Source organism: Drosophila navojoa, chromosome X (genome assembly GCF_054131105.1).
Source record: "Drosophila navojoa isolate 15081-1374.11 chromosome X, UAZ_NAV_1.0, whole genome shotgun sequence".
NCBI lineage: Eukaryota > Metazoa > Arthropoda > Insecta > Diptera > Drosophilidae > Drosophila > Drosophila navojoa.
Window position 1 is genome coordinate 638,873 of NC_142895.1, and position 23,565 is coordinate 662,437.

The 23,565-nt window shown below is 46.5% G+C and overlaps 2 protein-coding genes across 3 annotated transcripts; one reads left to right on the forward strand and one right to left on the reverse strand.

Moving 5' to 3' along the window:
• Positions 1-721: 721 nt before the first annotated feature.
• On the forward strand, positions 722-15,316 carry fd3F (forkhead domain 3F). 2 transcript variants are annotated; one of them, XM_089264566.1, is made up of 5 exons: positions 722-2,205; positions 4,134-4,229; positions 12,892-13,063; positions 13,139-13,595; positions 14,335-15,316. In XM_089264566.1, the coding sequence occupies exons 1-5, from the start codon at positions 992-994 to the stop codon at positions 14,664-14,666; spliced, it is 2,271 nt and encodes a 756-aa protein (XP_089120692.1). In that variant the 5' UTR covers positions 722-991; the 3' UTR covers positions 14,667-15,316. The 2 variants fall into 2 exon arrangements, with proteins under 2 accessions (XP_089120692.1, XP_089120693.1); XM_089264567.1 differs by having other exon boundaries at positions 14,338-15,316.
• Positions 15,317-15,669: 353 nt separating this feature from the next.
• Positions 15,670-23,163, reverse strand: Polr2A (RNA polymerase II subunit RpII215). Its single transcript, XM_018109946.3, has 4 exons — positions 22,768-23,163; positions 19,768-22,011; positions 17,455-19,699; positions 15,670-17,390 (listed from the first exon to the last, which is right to left on the reverse strand). Exons 1-4 carry the CDS (start codon positions 22,846-22,848, stop codon positions 16,291-16,293), a joined length of 5,670 nt encoding a protein of 1,889 aa, XP_017965435.1. The 5' UTR covers positions 22,849-23,163; the 3' UTR covers positions 15,670-16,290.
• Positions 23,164-23,565: the final 402 nt, after the last annotated feature.

Below are 23,565 nucleotides of genomic sequence, written 5' to 3' on the forward strand. Positions count from 1 at the left end.
AACTACTCTGCAAATCATTGTCTAGCCTAGAAGAATACCTATAACAAATAAGGGCTGGGTTAGCTCTCCTGCTACGAATAAGAAATGATCTTTGACTGGCAACTTTGTGAACATCTTCCATATTACAGGGTATACTTGTGATAAACTTTATGTAAACTGAGAGCCGATTGCATAAGCACTTAAGGTCTAAATGAGTACGCTCCAATAGAATATAGATATATCATAAGTAAACAAATCTGTTCTGTCCACAACAGCAACTATACCCCATTGGAGTTTGTAAAGAGAGTAAATATACGCCCGATTATTGATCGAATCAACCCCACTGAGGAAAGGGGAACAGGGTATATACACTTGATGAATATGCCCCATTTGACCCTGTCAAGGGGTATATGGAATTCAACTGTCTTGCTTAAGCAAAAGACCCCATGGGGCACAGCTTACAGGGTATGCGACAGAGCACGCTTTTGAGTGCCGTTAAAAGGTCGTGGGCTCGTGCTTGGGTTCGGGTTAGGGCTAGGGTTTTAGTTGGCTAGGGGGTTCATCGATAGTTGTTGTGCTTGACTGAATGCGCGAGTGTAATGCGAGCGAGAGATAGAGAGATAGATAGATAGAGATAGAGATAGTGACAGCGCTGCCTCAGTCGCTGCCCATCCTGGCAGCGCGCAGCTCCTGGCCAAATGTTGCTTCCGTCAAATCCTTCAGCCGCATTCCGTGGCCAGTCGCAGCGCGAGACGGAAACCAAACGCGCAAAAGTTTCCTTTGGCCTCAACCGAAAAACTCCAAACTCCAAACTCTCTCTCTCTCTCTCTCTCTGTCTCTGTCTCTCTCTCTCCCGCTGTCTGCCTCTCTCGCGCTCTCTCTTTCGTTCTCTCTCGCTGCTGGTGCTTCTTTTTTTTGTGTGCTCTGTGAAAAATTGACGTGCGAATTCGTGTGAAAAGTGAACAAGAAGAAGAAGAAGAAGAGGAAGAAGAAGGCAGCAAACAGAGGAAAAATGATTGTCAATATGCCCGTCAATGGGCCCAACAACAGCTCAGCCGCCCAGCCGCATTCCACTGAGCATTCCAGTCACACTTCCAGCCATCACAACAACAACAACAACAACAACAACAACAATTCGCTGCCCTCGAACTGCGAATTCAACTTCCTCAAGCGCAAATACGAAACCCAACTAGAGGAGCCCTACGAGCAGCTCAACGCGAATCCCTGGAAGAAGCGCCACCTGGACTACGATGTGAACGGAGTCGGCGTCGCTCCTGGAGTGGGAGTCGGTGTGGGCGTGGGTGTGGGGGCAGCCGGCGATCTGTGCTTCCAGCTGCAGCTGGACACGAGCGCCAGCGGCACGGCCAGCGCGGCCTTCATCAACGACTTGTTCGCCTACGACAATCAGCTCCTGGTGCCCGCCGCCTCCTACTGCGCCCCGCCCGCGGCTCCTCTGGAGGCGGACGCCGGGGGCTGGCAGGCGGGCGAGCTGCTCGAGCTGGATCACCGCTACACGACGGGACTGCAAACGGAGATCTCGCAGCTGAACGCGACGCTGCCGCCCATGCAGAATCAGCCGGACAGCCAGCTGGACGGACAGCAGGCGGAGCAGCAGCTCCAGCTGCCGGCCACTGGCAACGGCTTCCTGGTGCCCATCGCACAGAAGCAGCAGCAGCAACAGCAGCAGCCCCAGTCGCAGTCACAGTCACAGTCACAGCCCACAGCACAGTCGCAGTCCCGTTCCTGCCCAGCTCGCTCCTCGCCGGAGCCGGACTTCGAGGACAAGAATCTCTCGTGGCTGCTCAACTTCAAGTTCGACGAGTTTCCGCATCTCTCGCCCGACGTGGGCGGCGGCATGGCGCGGCTGGGCGTGGGCCTGGAGGCCGCCACGCCCACAGCGGCGACAACCGCCCACATGGCCAGCGCATCGCCCTGCAGCTCGGCCTCGCCGGCCTCCGCATCGAACTCCAGTCACAGTCACTCGTCCCAGCTAGAGCCCCGCGGCTCGCCCAAGAGCTGCTCCAACTCCTCCTCCACGGCAGCAGCAGCAGCCACAACGCCAGCAGCAGCTGCAGGAGGAGTCACGGGAGCAGCTGCAGCCACAGCGACGCCAACCAAAACCGGACGCAAGTTCGAGGAGCTGGTCATGGAGGTCACCTCCGAGATGGACGGTAACGATATGATTGTCGCCGAGCACGTTGTGGTCGAGGATACAGCATCCAAAGCGTAAGTAGCGAATGGCCAAGGGAGGGATATAAGAGGGGCAATCCAAAGTGAAGGAGAACAAAGACAAACACAGAACTTGTAAGAGCACAGAGATGGGTCTAGACCAAACCATAGAGAGATCACGATTAGATTAGAGATGAATCTAAGCCAACCTAGTAGATTTTGATATCTGGTCCTTATTAGAAGGGAGATGGAAGGACAAGAGCTGAAGAAGAAAAGTGAAGCTGGTATTGCAAATCTTTAGCTTAAGCTCAGCTGAGTAGGAAGACCTAGGTTAGTCGGAAGAGAGCAGGTCACAGAAGAGGAAAACTTGAGAGGATAGCAAACATAGCTTCTCTATAAGTAGCCTTGCTGAATTGTCTTTACTCTAGAGAACAAATGGAGAATAAGATCAAATCAGATGCGAAAAGCTTGCCTAGGTCAGCTACGCAGACGACACAGCTAACATAGCCAGCTGTCCTCCATGGGGAATCGCAAGAAATCCAGTTCGACAACAAATTTTCCTATCTTTGCTCTAGAGAAAGTGGGAGAAATTGAGCAAGAGCATATTAGGCGAAAGATTCTACTCATACGAGTAGCCAGCGGCCAACTGCTGCTAACGAGGGATCTTATGTAGATGAGACAAAGGGGATAATCTGGAAGCTTCCTCAGAATATTTCTCTAAGACTCCCTCTTTTTTGACATCTATAATCAATGAAAGATACGAAATATTCGGTTCATATATCTGAGTCCATGAAGGCCTAGTGTTAGAGATCAACAAGTTTTTTGACTATTTACTTACGTCTGCTCTGATTCAGAATAATCTATATAGGAATTAATTCGCGTAGCCAATCGACTTAATAAGGCTTTCAGCAATTGTGAAAAATCTGAGAGAGTTTGAAGAAATCCTTTGACTCGCCTGACAAATGTCTTAAACAAAACTCTTTGATCTCCTACACTGCCCATTTAAGCAGTTTCATAAAGACTCTCGTCTTATATACAAATTTCGGGTAGCTCTGATAATCGGCCAACATCTAGTTTTCATGGCAATAACTTTAAACGATGCGATGGATGTCACTTGACTTGACATTCACTTTTGTTTTGACGCAATACGCAATGAAGCATTGATTGCTCTTTAGGTTCTTTGCATTGTCATTGAGAATCGACCCAGTAGGCTTGATAACATTGTCAGTTTTCGGTCATTCTCTCATTATTCGTGCACATTTGATTGATACGTGAACGTGATTAACAAATATACGCGTTTTATTACTAATAATGAGCAATCGAATGCGATATGACGCCACTGTTCATCACCAAACAGTTCCTCCAGTTCCAAGAATGTCACTAATACGCAAGGGGGCTAATTCGAGAGAAGAGCGAAAACAAAGGCGATTAGATCGAAGAGACGCGCGCAGATACCTAAAGGATTGGAACGACAACGACGACACGTAAATCGAGCACTTGCATCACATTCATTTCTTCGCCTAGCATTTCAGAATGAGCCTGAGGTTGAATATTACGTCCATTCCAAAGTGGTCAAGGAATGCCCGCGCTGCCAAGCCCTTGAATTTAAGAATGAGCCAATCGGGATAAAGCTTACTTCGGTTGCTCGACTCTAACTGCATCCCCGCGTACTTAGAGTAAATTAGTTATATTGTATTCCCTAGAACTAATGGATGTGGCAAAGCAACGGTGACCGGTTCAGCTAGTATTTATAGACACATATTTCCTCAGATATATATTTATCCACATTTGCTCTCAGTCTTTCAGCCGAGACTCGAAAATCCTCTTTAACCAAACGCAACTCCATTTTAATAAATATTTATTTGACGTATTTTCTCACTCATTCCACACTCTCTCTCTCCCTTTCTCCATGTCTCTCTCTCATCTTTTCGCTCGCCAATCGATGTGGGCGCCCACCGCACCACCAACCACCGCAAAACAAGCAGGCCGAAGAAACCACCGTTTACATACACGGAACTCATCGAATACGCCCTCGAGGACAAGGGTGAGCTGACGGTGTCTGGCATATACCAATGGATATCGTAAGTACACCCACCACAGCAACCCCCAATGTGCATGGCACACCCCAACCCACCCGATCCATTAACTGTAGAGACCGAGCCCACCCACAATTCGTAGTTTTTCCTACTTTTTTCTATGGCATTTCGTGTGGATGTGCACCTGTGTGTGTGTGCACCTGTGTGTGTAGCTGTGACTATGCCGGATGTAATTAAACAAATCTCAAGCATTTCTTTGCGCATTCTCGCTGTTCACTTTTCCAATTCCAATTCCAGCAAAACCCCCCCATCGACTGCTCTAATTTCATAGGGTATTGAGATATATATAGAGTATATTCAACAGATGTATACATGTATAGTCAACAGCTTAGCTTACATGCATATCTCAGGAAGTTTCATCTATTCGAGAGCTGGACACAAAAATATATTGAATATGTATACATCCAGCTAAGCTCCATACAAGAAATGTGATTGATATACATACATATGTATAGCTCGTTCAGTAAATTCGATCTAGCAATGGGATGTGCTAGGAATGTCCGAGAATCCTTGGATATATATTTATTTATTATACATATCAATATTTTTATCCATCTTATATATACTTTTCATATATGTACCTCCACATTCATATCTATTCAAAATCAGATTATTTCCTGAACAAAATATATCAGGATTTTTAGTTTACAAAATTAACTTTAATAATTTTATACTTTACTGATTGAAATTGATTGAAATCACAATTAATTTTGGATTTTATTCGATAGATGGTTCATATTTACTTCTCGCATAACTTGCTATAGGGTATTCGTAGCACCGCCTGCCTAAACTCTTCTTTACGGGCTTTACACTTGTTTGGCTAACAACCGACAGCAACAGCAACAACAACAACCACACAAACAACAACAACAACAACAACTTTTAAATTAAAAAGTTTCCAGTTCCAATAATTTATTACCTGCTACAAACGTTTGCCATGTTCTTTGTTTTGTTTTTTCATTCTTTGCTTCTGTTTTTGGATTCGTGTACTTTTTTGCCATTTCCTCGATTCGCCTTTTGTTGCTAATCAAAAATGTTTACAGTTGTTGTTCGTGTCGTTCAACAAGTTGTTTCGCACGTCAAGATATAAATATCTAGGGATATCTGCTTTCCCCTCTCTCTCTCTCTCTCTCTCTCTCTCTCTCTCTCTATGCCCTCTTTCTGTCTTTCTCTCTGCGTGAATGTCTCGCTCTCCCTCCATCTCTTTCTTTCTTTCGCCCTTCTTTTCTGATTACCCAATTTCTCTCTCTGTTTCTCTCACTTGCATCCTCTTGTCCCTCTCTCTTTATCTTTTCTTACACTCTCTTTGTCTCTCTATCTTTCTCTCTCATTCTCTCTCTATTTATCTTTTTTCCTTAATCTCTTTATATATTGACTAAATTATTATATATTATTACTACTATATAAGTGAGAGTGGTATTATTATCTATCTATATTTATTTATCAATACTTCTCTAGCTTTGTCTCTCTTTCTTTCACTACCTTTTGAACATTCAATTTCTTATTGCAATTCTTTACTTTTTCCGTTCCTCTGCATTTGACTCCCTCTTCCTCTCTCCCTTTCTTTCTCTCTTCCTCGCTTTCTTTCGCTACCTCTCGAAACAATCTTTTATCTCTGAAATACTTGGGATACCCCCTAGCATTACTCCCTACACGATTTCTCTCTCTCTCGAAGGTCGCTCTGAATGCCAAGTCGAAAATCTAAGATTTTCTTCACTTGCTTGACTCGATACAAATTCCTTTAATCGAAACTCAAATAGAATTTCTTTGTACTTCGAGAACTTTTTAATTGGAAACTTCTACGTTTCTAGGCGTTTCCGAAGTGTGCGGAGCTATTTGCCCTTTAGGTCCGTCCCACTTTCTAGAGAAGTTTACATACATGCACTATATATTGTATATTTGTGGGGTGTACGTATCTGTCTATATGTGAATATGGCAATGCAATGACAATAATAAAAAAGTTTTAACACATTTTTCAAGGTTCATTAATTCGCCGCCCCCTCCCACCCGGCTATCCCCATTAGGGGTTGGGGCTTCCACAAATTATGAAAGTTGTTTCGGCTCTGCTTCCACCGAATCACTGTAAATATTTGGTAAACTCGGCTCAAATGTTGCGTGTAAATATCCTATATATATGTAAATTTATATAGAGAAAAAGCCGCCCCCAAACTAGCGACCCCCAGGCCCTACCGCTAGCCCTAGTCGTAGACTCAACTCGCTAGCAATTTATGACATTTGCCCATCACCTGGCCCCGTGGGCAACCTGTTCATTAAATGTAATGAGCCAGCACGCCGACCAGCTCTGCACCCCAACCCCTAGGACTTCCCCCACTCCTAAACGCCTACCCCTACCCATGCCACTGTCTAACCCCCTGCTCTTAGCTCAGCTGTTGTAGTTGTTTTTTGTTCTTTGGGCAAGTTTTCATTAACCATTCACAAATTTACTTTGCGGCTCTGGCAGAGCAGGTGAGGGGGCGACAGCGGGAGTGGGGCGTGACGAGGGCTGCTCTAAAGGGGGAAGGGCTGGGGATTTTTCTTTAGGATTGTAGGCAGTGCTTTCTACCAGGGCCGCGTCCTCGCCTCGTTCAAGGCAAAAGACGCGCCGGCGCAAAGGCTCGCCCACGCAAGGCTTCCGCTCGCCCTCTGCCGCCTCCGCCTTCTCTCTATCTCTCTCTCTCTCTCTTCCGAACTCCATCTCGCTCTGGCAATTGCCCATGAAATTTATACACACGATAATTATTAATTGCCTGGGCTTGGAAACTTGGAAACGTTTTGTGCATGCGTTAAACGGCGCCGCGCCGCTTCGCTTCGCTTTGCGGCCCTTTCCGTCCTTTGGCCGCTTTCCACACACCTTTGACACGGCTCAATGCATACGGATATCAGGTGTTTGACAAGCGCAACTCGGCGCACAATTGCCAGCAATTACTCGGTCAACCCATTAGCCAACTCCCAGGCGCAGGCAACGCGATCCTGCGTAGGAGTCCAGAGGGTAGGGCGAGGGCGATGGGGTGAGGGGCAACTGTTCTTCCGGTCAATTTGAATTGCATATTGAGTGTTTATTGGATGCGGATCATGGTTCATTGAGCAGGGCCAAGACCGAGTGTCGAAGGCGAAGGATAGAGGGTTGAGAGCAGCAGGACATAGCATGTGCAGGACATGTGCGTGTATCTGTATCTGTATCTGTATCTGTATCTGTATCTGTATCTGTATCTGTATCTGTATCTGTATCTGTATCTGTATCTGTATCTGTATCTGTATCTGTATCTGTATCTGTATCTGTATCTGTATCTGTATCTGTATCTGATCTGTATCTGTATCTGTATCTGTATCTGTATCTGTATCTGTATCTGTATCTGTATCTGTATCTGTATCGTATCTGTATCTGTATCTGTATCTGTATCTGTATCTGTATCTGTATCTGTATCTGTATCTGTATCTGTATCTGTATCTGTATCTGTATCTGTATCTGTATCTGTATATGTATCTGTATCTGTATCTGTATCTGTATCTGTATCTGTATCTGTATCTGTATCTGTATCTGTATCTGTATCTGTATCTGTATCTGTATCTGTATCTGTATCTGTATCTGTATCTGTATCTGTATCTGTATCTGTATCTGTATCTGTATCGTATCTGTATCTGTATCTGTATCTGTATCTGTATCTGTATTCTGTATCTGTATCTGTATCTGTATCTGTATCTGTATCTGTATCTGTATCTGTATCTGTATCTGTTATCTGTATCTGTATCTGTATCTGTATCTGTATCTGTATCTGTATCTGTATCTGTATCTGATTGTATCTGTATCTGTATCTGTATCTGTATCTGTATCTGTATCTGTATCTGTATCTGTATCTGTATCTGTATCTGTATCTGTATCTGTATCTGTATCTGTATCTGTATCTGTATCTGTATCTGTATCTGTATCTGTATCTGTATCTGTATCTGTATCTGTATCTGTATCTGTATCTGTATCTGTATCTGTATCTGTATCTGTATCTGTATCTGTATCTGTATCTGTATCTGTATCTGTATCTGTATCTGTATCTGTATCTGTATCTGTATCTGTATCTGTATCTGTATCTGTATCTGTATCTGTATCTGTATCTGTATCTGTATCTGTATCTGTATCTGTATCTGTATCTGTATCTGTATCTGTATCTGTATCTGTATCTGTATCTGTATCTGTATCTGTATCTGTATCTGTATCTGTATCTGTATCTGTATCTGTATCTGTATCTGTATCTGTATCTGTATCTGTATCTGTATCTGTATCTGTATCTGTATCTGTATCTGTATCTGTATCTGTATCTGTATCTGTATCTGTATCTGTATCTGTATCTGTATCTGTATCTGTATCTGTATCTGTATCTGTATCTTTTTCTATTTATTTCTCTATCTCTGACTGTATCTGTCCGCTGCGCGGTTGGGCGTGGCTAGCTACGCCCCATTATTGTATTTAAAAGTTTCCTTCGTATTTTTCAACCAGAGACCATAGGCGAAGGCAAACTTCCTCAACTGCCATAAATCCATAAATTTGTTCACAATTTATGAACTGAACCGAGTCGTTTTCTTTATATATATATATATATATGTGCACAAATGTATATATAGAGGGTCTATATAAATATATATGAATGCAGAAATCAACTCGAAACAAACCGCCAGAAGTAGTTGCCCAGTCTGAACTGCTGGAGAAGAGCGGAGCAGGGGGGCTGGGCTCCTGGGCGCCATGTCAAAAATGTAGGGCTGTCTCTGTCGCTCCCTCACATTCTCCCTCTCTCTATCTCTGTCTCTGTGTGTACTTGTGTGTGTGTGTGTGTGCTGGCTTGCGTGCCAGGCACGCCTTGACACGGCACGGACAGCCAACCAACCAGCCAGTCAGCCAGTCAGCCATCCATTCAGCCACCAGTCCGAGCGACGAGCGACCAGCTCCCAGCCTATCAGACAGAATGCATTACACGGACGCCGTCCAGGCACCAGGCTCACTCTAGCTTCCACTGCCGCTCACCCGGCCCCCTGCCCGAGGCCCCGCTCTAGGGCAGCTTTCCGGAGCTGCAGTAAACCAATTCGAATTTCAAACTCAATTACAGCACCTGAGGCTTCTTGCCGGACAGCAGGCGGAACCACCCCCAACCACCTAGCCGCCCACCTACAGGCACGCCTCCACCTGTCACTGAAATCCCTCAGCCCTCTCTCCGTCCCCCCTCTCTGTTTAATGGGCATGGCATAGCCGGATGTCGTTCGGCCACTCGCATTATTTTCGATATCGAAAACGAAACTTCCGACAATTCGAGTTGATTTTATAAAAGAAGACCAGGCGTATTAGACACACTAGGAAGGAGGGAGCAGGGGGGCAGGTAGGCCTACCCTCTGCCACCCAGCCATGCCGTGCATTACGACAATTTGAGGCTGAAGGCGAATGTGAATGTGACTGTGACTGTAACTGTGACTGTGACTGCGACTGTGAACGAGGCGCAGTCATTCATTCAATTCATTGACTATGATGAGCACGTTGATAGTGGGTAGTTGGTAGTTGATAGTGGATGAACTCCGTACACCCCCTCTCTTCCATATATGTAGGCGTATGTATATACACCCTCTCAATCAATCGAAAACAACGTTGACAATTCGACAAGTGCGAGATACACACACACAAACACACATACACATGTATGTATGTATGTATGTCTGCCTATCGATTGGCCTGGAGCATGATTAAAGCCTGTCAGACATGCAGCCGAAGCTCGCCCACTCGCCAAGAGCACTTCCCATTTTCTCATTTTCCCACTTCATATATAGTTCGCTTTTCGTATTTCGCATTTATAATTTTACAAGTGCATTTGGGTGTATCATAATACCCACAGCAATAACCTAAGCACACCAAACCAATTTTTACAATAAACTAAAATATTTAATAAGGAAAATCTAGAATAAGGAAATACCCTCTAATGTCAAGGGTTGTCTATGCTGTAGTGTGGTATATCAATATATGGAGAGATAGGCTCTATCGATAGTTAACGGTTTATGTTTGTATTATATGTCAGCGATCCTCTATTAAAACTTGATTGCATCAATCAGCAGCCTTAAGCAAGCAATCAATCAATGAACTCAATAATAGAAGATTCGTCGTCAATGAATCAGTCAACGTCATTCAAATCAATCATAATTAAACTGTTCAGTCTTCATTGCTCGTCTCAGTCAATAATCAATCAGAGAGATCAATCATTCAGATCAATCAACGATCATCATTCGGCACAATCATCTTGCATCAGATCATGGTTCAGCTGAGTCATCTATCCAATCAACTCTCATCAATCGCAACAATCATTTCTAATCTGAGCAATCAACATCAATCGCATCAATCAAACTATCGCAATCAATCAGATGAGGGGCATACAGAGGCACTGTTGCAATGCTAGCCTCTGCCCAATTTAACTACACAATAGGTATCTCGTCTATATGTATATGAGGCACCTTATATTACAAGACTAGAGAGATATACATACATATGTAGGATGTATGCCTCTCCATGCGCATGGAATGTGAAGTGCCATCATCTTGGCTGTTGGCTGTGTGTTTCCGTTGATGCGTCATGACGTCTGCGTGCCCCAAACATAGGCGCCTATATATGCTGCCTGCTGGGGTATGGGGCAGTCCATGACAGTTGGATTCAGATGGGGGTGGACGGTAGACTTTTTTTTTTGTATCATTAAAGAGGCTTTCAGCTGGAGAAACCCGGACGAAGGGGGTTTGCCTTAGATTTATGCACTCCATTTGGAATTGTTCTGTTCCATTTCATTTATGAGTCGACAAAATATAAGCTATAACAGATATAGATATATGTCTGCATATATACGTATGCTAGCTATATAGTTATATAGCCAGTCGAGTCTGAATGCGGGCCTCGCGTGTTGAAATACACAAAAAGAAAGGAAAAATGTTGGATTGCTTTTTAGCTTGAGCAGGTGGAGCTGCAGATGGAAGGGGTTGGGCAGAGCAAGGGCGTGGGCAGGGGCAGGGTCAGGAGGGGGCAGCCGTTGGCCAATGACAGCGCACGCTGATTGCGGGGGTTGTTTTCTGGACTTGGCGCGTGGCGCACACTCTCTGGCCATCTCCCTCTACCCCGTCATATCTCTCTCTCTCACTCGCTCTCTCTCTGTGTGCCGCAATTTGAAATACTTTCCATTTTGTTGCCCAGCTCTAGCCGCCAGTCGCCAGCCACCCGCCTCCTGCCCCCTCCTGCTCGAGTGGGAGGGCGCCGCGGCACGCGATGTCCTTTCCGGTCGACGTAGTTTCCTTTTACATGTGCTCTGTGCGAAGCGCATATCAGGTGGGTGGGGCGGGCTGGGCTTACCGGCCCAACTGCTCGCCATCTACTCCATTTTGTATACCCTGGACAGCTAGATTGAAGGGAATATCGAAAAGAAACTATGAGGGATCAGGGAAGGAAGCTGAAATGAACTAGTCAGTGGCAATTGATATTGAGATAACAATGAACTAGTTACGGAAGTGAACTAGCTCATGAACTATGGCATCTATTGAGGTATTCAGAATGAACTGGCTGCAAAAGTGAACTGAATTGGTACTAATGAATAATGAACTAGTTCTGAAAATGAGCGGAGCTAGCCAAGTGAACAATGAACCACATGATTTCAGTAAATAAGTTTATGAATCTATTAAACTAATTGAACTGAGTATGCCCAAAGTTAACTAATGAACCAGAGTCAGAGTTATTCTAATGAATAATAAACTAGTTCTGAAAACAAGCTGAACTGGCCAAGTGAACAATGAACCACATGATTTCAGTAAATACGTTTATGGATCTATTAAACTGAGTGTGCTCAAAGTTAATTAGTGAACCAGAGTCAGAGCTCAAACTCCCAAGCTCTTAAATATTTGTTACTCACTCTGTGCAGCTTGCATTTGATGGGTATCTGCTAGTCGTTCATTGCCCGCTGTTGCACTGCTGCCTCTCGTTTCTTTTTGTATTTTAGTTTCTGTCCAAATCGTCTGTTCGTGACTGCCTACAAAACGACGCATAATTTGTGCCACTGCCGCTGTCCGGGTCCGTGTCCGTGTCCGTATTCGTATCCGTGTCTCTGTCCACGGTGTCCCCTGCTCGCCCTTTAGGAGCTCTGCCGCAGTGCCGTGCCGTGACGTGTTCGCTGCAAATTGCCTGTTAACTTGGCTTCGCATGTTGCCAACTTTAATTGCGACTGGTCAAAAAGTTCTTCAGCTTCTGAGTGGCTCGACCAGGCCAGAACCAGCCGGGGTAGCACCTCACCTGACCACGCCACTAGCCAATCAGCCGCCGTTGCACTCGCCTAAGCAACCCCCAAGCCCTCTGCGCCTTGACCAATCAGCTACACCTCTCAAGCGAAAGACCTTTCTAATGAATGAAATATAGGTATACAATGTACACGACAATATAAATAGATTATTAGTTCCAGGGTAGCTGCTAGTCGAGCATACCCCACTTACCTCTTACCCTAGTTAAATATAAGTATTTAGCACACACATACCATATCTCACAACTCTCTCTAATAAAGACAATGCTCATCTATATAACATCTCTCTTCTCTCGTTCTCTTTCTCGCTCTCTCTTGACCGCCTGCGTATGCTTGTCTCTTTCTAATTGATGCAGCGATCGCTTTCCGTACTACAAGTCGAACGATGATCGCTGGAAGAACTCGGTGCGGCACAATCTCTCGATCAATCCGCACTTTCGCAAGGGCGTGAAGGCGCCGCAGGGCGCTGGCCATCTGTGGGCCATATCCAGCGGCGACTCGGCGGAGAATGTGTTGGCCTGGGAGCATGTAAGCAACACACACACACACACACACACACACGCACCAGCAGCTTTGCTCACTTTGAATTTGTTTGGATTGCAGAAAAAGCAACGCTTGGATCTGTTCTTCAAGATGGAGTCGATCAATCGCGAGCGCATCCAACAGCATCAGCAGCAGATGCAGCAGCAGCAACAGCAACAGCAGCAGCAACAGCAACAACAGCAACAGCAATTGCAGCAGCAGCAACAGTTGCAGCAACATCATTCGCACTCGCCGCAGCAGCAATCGGCTAATTGCATCTACGATGAGGCAGCTGTTGCTGCCGCTACTCTCACCCACGAAATGCTGCAGCAGACGCAGAGCGAAGCGTCGCCCACATCGCATTCGCACTCGCATTCGCATTCACATTCGCAGCGCCTGTTGCCGTTCAGCGATCTGCTGAGCGACGATGAGCTGCGCAAGACGGCAGGACAGATCCTCAATGGGATCCACCGCGAGGTGGAGGTGCAGTCGGTCAACTCCATCATCAGCACCTACCAGGATGTGCTGCTCGACAATGGTGAGTAGCAGTTGGATTGATTGATTGACTGATGGCGTGACAATGTGACGATGGCTGTATGATTGAGTGGGTGATTGACTCACAGTGATTCGATTATTGAGAAACGGATCCAATCCGTGAGGTATTCATAATGATTGATGGGGTGATTGAGTGGTGATTGATCGATTGATTGATTGATGATTTATTGGGTTGAGTTAGGTTGTTAATTGACTGGGAGGTACTCAAGAAGATCGACGGTGATTGATTGATGGGCAGGTACTGAAGATTGACGGTAATTGATTGATTGTCTGATTGATTGATAGCTTGATAAGGTGGTGGATTAATGGGCAGGTACTAAAGACGGATCGATTATTAATAGGTTAGATTAATAGATATAATTGAATGCGTTGAGCTAGGTTGTTGATTGATGCGCAGTTCAGAAGTATGCGTGATTGACTGACTGATGACATGATTGAATGGGGTGATCGATTATACAATGTGTGAGTGAATATATGATTGATCGATCAAGGCATTGATTGACTCACCGATTAATTACTGAAGTGGTTCATTCAATGAACCATTGAATAAATGATTAGAGGGGTATTAATAGTGCATTTTCTTGATTCAGTTAGTGATTCCTTCACTGATTGACTGCTTGATTGATGGAGTGAGGTGCGGGTATTCTGATTTCGTCTTGACTGACTGATTGACTAATTCGTTGCGTGACTGATTGCTTGATTGATGGCTTTCTTTCTTCCAGAAGACTATCTCAATCCCATACACAAAGACGTCGTCGTCACGGAGAGTGGACTGCGCCAGCATCAGCATCAGCAACATCACCAACAGCAGCAACACCAACAGCATCAACAGCATCAACAGCAGCAGCAGCAGCAACAGCAGAGCGGGAGCAGCAGCAACCTGCTTGCAGGCAGCCTCGCCCAATCGCAGTACTACATCACAGAGATCGATCCCATGGAGCTGGGCATACAGATGTCCCACCAGGTAGAGCCGTCCGAGGAGGAGGTGCTATTCAGCGACGACTTCAATCTCAATTACTTTGGCTACAATCCGGGCAGCGACATCGTCGCTTGACCGCGCAAGCAACAGTTGCTCGCACAGCAGCAGCAGCAGCAGCAGCAGCAATCAGAGCAATCGAAATACTCATAAGCCAATACTCAACCAATACTAGTCACAGCTAACCTAATCCTATCCAAAACTAACCACCTAAGCCAGCAAATACGAAAGATAGTCCCCTCAAGTCCCCACAAGTCTCCATTATCCAAATAAATCCCATGTATAGTTCTAGTCTTCAATTGTACCAATCCAAAAACAAAAACTCAAAAAAGAACATTTTTTTTTTCTTCTAATCTAATTTATAACTAGGTAAGAGTAGCCTCTAAGACAAGGAGATCAATCGAGTCCAAAATTTGAAAGCCCCATAATTAAGAGTTTTTACTAGTAGCTGATATACAACATCTAAATATACAAATATATAAATATTTATAACCACACCTACTTAGATCCTTATGAACTAACCAACTATTTTACATAGAGTCCCGTCTGCTAGGCGTTTAGTCCAAATGCTAATCATAGTTCGTATCGAATATTTTGTTTTAACTAATCCCATGTAGCATAACGGCACTTACTCGTACAACCGGTATACACATCTATGTATATCTATATATAAATAATTTATCAATTATGGCAAATATATATATATACCTAATTTTTTTTTATTTACATTTAAATGACAAAAGTTTTATTTATGAAGTTGGGATGGGGTCTATGAAAAGTTTTTAAATCTGATTGGATTACATCTTTTATATACCACGGGAATATCTTTTATCCAAATACAGCCTCGTCCAGGTTTTCAGATAGCTCAAGAGTCATCCTTGTATAAGGAATATCTTCTAGCGAATATACAAGGAATATCCTTTTCTATATCGATATCAATCCATGCCTATACATGTATCCCTATATCTATATGTGCTATCGTACTCAGCTTATAAAATCTCCATTTCACTGCCCCTTAATATCATCTAATCAGATATGGACTTGATGTATCACATCAAGAGTTAAGGAAATCAACAGCAAATTTTTGGATGTTTTATAAAACTCTTTATTTTCTTTGTATGTATATCAATTAAACTTTTTTGTAGCTTACTTTCGACTTAAACGTTAAATATATTTGTGGATATAAACTGTCTTGCGCAATGTTCGTACGTTCATATGGAACAGAAAAAAAAATATATATATATTAGCTATACATGCATACACATACATATTTATATTCATCTGTGTGTGTCAGCATCGATATAATATAATTATGAAGTCGTTAAATATTGAAATCTATTTATATATATATGCTCGTATCCCTCCATTGTACATAGAGAGTAAATATGTTACCAATCATACATACTTCGATCTATGACAAGCAGAGAGACGTACAACGCTCGTACGGTTTAAAAATATATCTTTTCATATAGACTTCCGGTTGCTTGCCCATTATGTATTGATACATCAGTCGAGTCCGCGATTGGGAAATCGTTGATGTAGATATATATAAATATATATATTGTTAGATACGTTGAATTTACAGTGGTGAGTTCCGATTCACTCTACTTATATTAAGAAATTGTCATCCATGTCAAAGATCGTCGTCCCGCCTCGCCTTCTACCTCTCCCCCACGGATTGAGCATCAGCCAGGGATCGACTCTAATCGTCACTTTCCTCGAATGTGGGACTGCTCGGCGAATACGCCGGACTCGTCGGACTGTAGTGCGAGGGCGCTGTCGGCGAGTACATGGGCGACGTGGGCGAATAGTTTCGCGCCGTCGGCGTGTACGTGGGCGACGTGGGTGAATATTTGGTGCTGCTCGGCGAATAGATGGACATGTTGGGGGAATATCGTGGACTTGTCGCTGAATAGGTCGAGCCAGTCGGACTGTATTGGTTCGACGGCGAGTGCTGCGGCGAACTGGGCGAATACAGCGGCGAAGTGGGTGAATATTTGGGCGAGGCTGGCGAATATTGCGGCGAGCCTGGCGTGTACTGCGGCGAACCTGGCGAGCCGTCGTATGACGGTGAGGGCGGCGAATATGTTGGCGATGTCGGCGAATATTTGACGCCTGTCTGTGAGTACGCCGGCGATGCCGGCGAGTAATGTGGCGACGCCGAGTAGTTGGGTGACGTCGGGGAATACGAGGGCGTGACAGGCGTGTAGTTCGGCGATGTCGGCGAGTACGAAGGCGAAGTCGGCGAGTAACAGGGCGACGTGGGCGAATACGAGGGACTTGACGGCGAATACGACGGCGACATTGGCGAATAAGACGGTGAATTGGGCGAGTAATTTGACGAGCTCGGCGAATACGCATTGCCAGGCGAATACATGTTGCTGCCGCTTCCCGCAAACGACGGACTTGACTGGAAATTCGACGTGGGTGAATACACAGGTGACGTGGGCGAGTAGCCCGACGACGAAGGCGAATATCCTGTCGATTGGGGGTTGAAGTTGGGCGTGGTCGAGGCGTACCGGGGACTTGTCGACGCATAGAGCGGCGATGTGGGCGAATAATTGGGGCTCGACGGTGAATAATTGGGTGAGGCGCCGCCCGGCGACGAAGCCGTATAGTTGGGAGACGTAGGCGAATACGATGGAGAAACGCTGGGCGACGCTGGGAAATAGGGCGACATCGACGGACCCGGCGAGCTGGGCGAAGAGCCCGGATGTGCCGGCGACCAGCTGGGCGACATGCCAGAGGCGTCCGAAGCGGCCGAGGGCGAGAAACTGGGTCCACCCGGCGTCATGCCGCTTACTGCAAAATAGAAAGAGAGAGTAGAATAAGTATATAACATAGAGCGAGAGAGAGAGACACTTACCATGCCCGGATGGCGAAAAGTAACGTGGCGTATGGCAATTCACCCACGGCGTCATTGGCGGCGTCATACTTGGCGTGGAGCCACCGCCCATAAAGATGGCGGCACCGCCCAGCATGCTGCTGCCTAGGGAATTGGGAATCTCAATGCCAAAGCGACACTTCTCCGCGTCCAGCAAGAGGTCAAAGCAACCAGTGCCCATTTTGGGCAATTGGCCCATGATGATGTTCTCGGAGACACCGCGCATAGGATCGGTCTCGGCGTGCGCAGCTGCATCCATCAACACGTCCACAGTCTCCTCGAAGGAGCAACGCATAAGGGCGCCCGTATCCTGCCGATTGATGCCGTGTCTCGTGATGGCCATCAAGTGGCCCTTGGCCGTCATCACATCGCAGAGCAGGGCCAGATGACGATAGTTCACGTAGAGGCCATAAAACTGTAGCACAGCGTTCATCTCCTTCTCCACGGACTTTCGCACGGCTTCAATGCCCAGCACTTGGAAGATCTCGCAAATATCATTGGAGGATGTGCGTATGGGATCGACATCCCGCTCCGACAGCACCTTCATCATGGACGTGCCGTCCGTTTCCAGCAGCCATTCGCCGATGGCCTTGAACTCGCCCGTCTCGGTGATAACGATTCGCTTCTTGCTGTCCGTCTGGGGCAGATGCATGTAGACCTTGCCAATCGCCTCAATGCCCTGCAGTGTCATGTCGGACAGCATGTTCGCCTCGATGCAGCGCAGGAACATGTCGTCCTCCATTTTGTCGACCGCCTCGTCCTCGTCCTGGAACTTGTTCTCCTCGTTGTTCATGATGCGGATGCGCAGCACCAGCTTGTCCGCATTGTCGTCATTGAAGATACAGTTCAGATCCTCGCCGAAGCCCACGTTGATCTTCTCGGCAATCTGTTCCATGGTCAGCTTCTTATCCGTCATGCGCTTGCGGTCGAGCTCGATGCGCAGCAGCCAGGGGGAGATGCGCGTCGGATCAAAGTCGGGCATTTCATAGTAGACATTGACGAACTCCTGATCCTCCGCAATGACCGTCCGCTGCGGGTCCGGATCGTAGTAAATGGCCGTGTTGGCTGTTACCTTGCGCAGCGTCGTATGCTCCAGACGGCACAGCACATTCTTTGCCTTCTCCGCGTCGCGCGCGGCGCCGCCGGTGAGGAAAACTGTGAGAGACGGCGCCTTTGGCTTCTTCGATATGTTGATGATCTCCTTGAGACGCGGTACGCCCAGGGTTACGTTCTTCGAGGACACACCGGCGAAATGGAAAGTGTTCAGTGTCATCTGCGTGGCCGGCTCGCCCAAACTCTGAGCAGCCAAGGCGCCCACCATTTCGCCAGGATTTGCCTGGGCCTGCTGGAAGCGTGTCTCGATCTCACCGATCAGCCACTCGAACGCCTCTGTCGACAGGCGGAACTCCTCGGAGACGTACTTGGTGCACAATGTCGAGCGGATGAGGCACTGGAAGAGCAGCGTGGCATTCTCGTTGGCCTGCTTGGAGATGCGATCGTTGCCCGTCACAATGACACAGCGTTCCAGCAATCCCTTGACGCCTCTGATCACACGCATCGGCGACAGATCCGTGGGCAGGCGCTTGTTGATGTGAAAGATCTTCTGCACATTCCAGATCATGCGCTGCAGGTTGCACGGCAGCACCACCTTTGAGTCGCCATTGGGAAAGATGGTACGCAGATTATCGCGATCGCTGACTAGGCGATCCCATTCGGACTCCAACTCCTGGATGGCATCGCTGCTATCGGTCATCTCCTTGATGACGTCGTCTGTGAACACCTTGCGCATGTACCGCTCATTGGACCAATCGAACTTGAAGCGCTTCTCAAAGACCTTGTTGGAGAGCTTCACTGTGGGCATATTTTGGAACTCGACCAGCTCGCCGCAGAGGCCGTCCTCGCCGTAACGCAACTGAATCAGCTGACCGACCGAGTTACGCACGGTGCCATCGTAGTTGACCATCACCGACTCCATAGCCTTGATGAGACGACGCTGGATGTAGCCAGTTTCAGCTGTCTTCACAGCCGTATCAATCAAACCTTCTCTGCCGCCCATGGCGTGGAAGTAGAACTCGGACGGTGTCAAGCCGGCCAGGTACGAGTTCTCCACAAAGCCCCTGGACTCTGGACCATAATCGTCCTTGATGAAATGCGGCAGAGTGCGCTTGCGGAAGCCATACGGTATGCGCTTGCCCTCCACGTTCTGCTGGCCCACACAAGCAATAACCTAGACGGGGATACACAAGGGGATTAGATTCATGCACAGACTGCAGAGCCTCGCGCCTCCGCGCTTACCTGTGAGATGTTAATGTTGGAGCCCTTCGAGCCGGACACCACCATAGCCTTTAGATTGTTGTATTCCGTGAGGGACTTCTTGGCCGATCCACCAGTCTTGTCACGAGCATCGTTCAATATGCGATTCACTTTGTTCTCGAAGGTCTGTCGCAGCGTGTTGCCGGGCGTGGGCTCCAGCTCCATGTTGTGGGCCTTTTGGATGACGTTGATGACATCGTCCTTGGCCTTCTTGATGGCCATTTGGATTTCGTTGTAGGTCTGCGGATCGGCAATGGTGTCGCCAATGCCAATGCTGTGGCCCTCGAGCAGCAGCCAGTTGTTGATCACCGTTTGGATGTTGCCGTAGAAGCGTCCGGCAATGTCGTGACCCAGTTCAAGGAAACAGATATGCAACAGGGAGCCGGCCGATGTGCCGAGCGTCTTCTTGCAGAGAATGCCCATTATGAGGTCGCCGTGCTCTACCATGACCTTTGTGTCACCGGGCGATATCCACTTGTACGGTCCGTCGTCCTCCTCGTCTGGATGCGTTGAGTGCGTGCGTATCATGTTCACGTTGCCGGGTATGATCAACGAGAAGATCTGCTTGCCTGTCCACAGCGGACGCGGCTTCAATATACACGGCTGCGGCATCTTGCCATCCCACGTGGGCAGGAACATCAGCAGATTCATCACCTGCTCCCGCGTGATGAACACATCTCGTTTCGTCATCTTACGGACGGCGGTCAGTGTATCCTGCACAATGCCCATGACGGGTTTGTTGGCCTGCGGCGTAATAATCTGTCGCGGAGTTATGTGAATATTCTCGACTTCAGCGCGCGTTTCCATGGATTGGGGGACATGAAGATTCATCTCGTCGCCGTCAAAATCGGCATTGTAGGGCGATGTACAGGACAGATTCATGCGAAACGTGGACCAGGGCAGCACCTTCACTCTGTGACCCATCATACTCATCTTGTGCAGCGTCGGCTGACGATTGAAGATGACCAGGTCGTCGTCTCGCAAATGTCGCTCCACCTTGTAGCCGCACTGCAAATGGAGGTCCGAGGACTTTGGGTGGAAACGCAAATCAATACGCTCTCCGTTGTCGCGCACAATGTATTTGGCGCCCGGATATTGGGAATTGCCGCGACGCACTAGCTCCTGCATGCGATCGATGTTGAATGGCGTCACCAGCTCCGGGAAGGTTAGGTTCTGTGCTATCGAACGTGGCACGCCGACCTGGTCGATGCGCAAATTGGGATCGGGCGTGATGACAGTCCGTGCAGAGAAGTCGACACGCTTTCCCATCAAATTACCACGGATACGCCCCTCCTTGCCCTTGAGACGTGCCTTGATCGCTTTCAGCGGCTTGCCCGACTTCTGCATCGCACGCGGCATGCCGGGCATATCGTTGTCAACCAGCGTTGCCACGTGGAACTGCAGCATCTTAATATTCTCCTGTATGACATGAGCCGCAGCGCCGCTTGCCTCGTTCTTGCGCAGCTCATTGTTGGCCTTGATGATGTCCGCCAACTTGTGGGTCAAATCGTCCTGGTTCTTGGCTGCACCGAACATAACAACAGCCGGACGCACGGCTAGAGGAGGCACTGGCAGCACGGTGACAATCATCCAATCGGGTCGAGCATACTTCGGGTCCATGCCCAGAATGAAGCACTCTTCGTCAGTGATATGCTTGAGGATCTCCCAGACACGCTCCGCGGAGACGATGATCTTCTTCTCCTGCGAGTCCTCATTGACGTGTTTCCATTCGGCCGTCAAGTCCAGTCCAGTGCGCCGGATCGATGGCTGATAGTGACCGCAGCCGCCGTGGCCTGGCTTCTTGTTCGGATCCACTTGCTGATTGTCTTTGGTCATGTCCATATCCTCGCCGCCCTCGCAAATCGTTTTGCCTTTGCACAGGTCGTAAACGTAAGCCAAACGTTTCCGTGGCTGACCTTTTGACTTCATGACAATCTCTTTGATCTTGGGATTATGTGGAGAGACTAACATCTTGGAGCAGTAGAAACAAACGCAGCGCAGGATTTTGATGGTCTTCGTTATGAATCCGATGTGAAAGACGGGCTTAGCTAAATCTATGTGCCCAAAATGTCCCGGACACTCGGTCATATTACCCGCGCACGTCTGACAACGTGACGTCCGATCAATTACACCCTGGCGTGGATCCATCAAGCCGCCAAGCTTTGGCCGACCGCCCTCTAGGGTCTCAGCGAACTGAACGCCGCCCTCCGTCACAGACATTCGGCGCTAAAGTTAAGCAAGAATGTAAGCATTAGACTAGATCCCGCCGAGAGAAAGATAAATAGCTAAGAAATGTGATGACCATAGGACAGCATTGGTAATGGTTTCAGTATAGTTCAAAGATAATCCATAGGCGCTAACTGTACTCCTACCCATTGTTGAAATTGATTTTAGTATTTTCTCAATATACTACTATTTGTAGTATTTCCCCCATACAACAGGTAGTTTTAGTACTGGTGATAATAAACAGACGCAGGATATATGGATTAGAACAATATATGTATGGAAAATATATAGGACGGCATTGTTAATGGTTTCAGTATAGTTCAAAGATAATCCAAAGACGCTTACTGTACTCCTACCCATTGTTGAAATTGATTTTAGTATTTAAACAATATACTACTTTTTGTAGTATTTTCCCCATGATTCATACAACAGGTAGTATTAGTACTGGTGATAATGGACAGACGCAGGATATATGGATTCGATCAGAATATATATGAAGCACATTGATTCGGACGGCTGTTAGCCAATGTATTACATATGAATGCATAACCATAGAATTGAAGGGAATGTTTAGGAATTCACATTTGGTTTGAATTTCGGATAAGGATAAGGGATTCAGCTTTGGCGCCTTCATCTCTTGCTGAGTGAATCATTGGCGAACTGTAGCTTGATTATTCGACAGCGACAATTGATTTTCAATATGGCGTCGATTTCACATTTCGCATTCGACCTTTCTTTTAATTTGCGGCTACTTACTATTTCATCAGGTGATAAAATGCCAAACTGTACGCGTTTCACTTGGCGCAAAGGCGCCTTCGAGTCCGTCGTGGTGCTCATATTGCCTTGCTACGGGAAACTCTTTCAAGTGTCGCGATTATCCGCTACTGTGAAAAACTGCTGAAGAACGTTTTGCACGCGTGACAAAGCCAGCGAACGTACAGCGTAAATGGATAGCCACACGCGTCTTGTTTTGGCGGCGATAAATTCAAATTAAGTGTTGGTGGTTGTTTATTGTGTTCAACGCATGTTTTACAATCCTAATATTACAACTGAACGCACGAAATGGAGTTTTGTGCTATATCCGCGGTTTTCCACATGTAGACGCGAGGCAATGCAGTCCGTACAGCGCACTAAAAAAATGATAGTGGGTGTTCATTTCGTTATCAATGCAACTCTGCGTTTTTTCATCTCTTCGTGCGATAGTGGACATCGATGGTAATTTTCGCGGGAAAACAGATAACAGAATGTTGACGTTTCTTATCCTTATCCTTTACTGATATCACAATTTTTTTTTTAATATCGTTTTAGAGGTGCAACTGCAATAAGAGAGACAAAAGAGTAATTAGCAATATTTATTTTGCAAACGATAGTTGGTTGACGATATTTAATATTGGTGTCGTTAATAATTAATTTAATTAATTGAATATAGTAGTACGATTTTAAGTAAATTTTGATTAATTTTATACCAAAAAATAAATAATTTTATAAAAAATAATAATTAAATCTCAATCAGATATATGTATGTAACTATCGCTTACATTCCCAGAATATGCA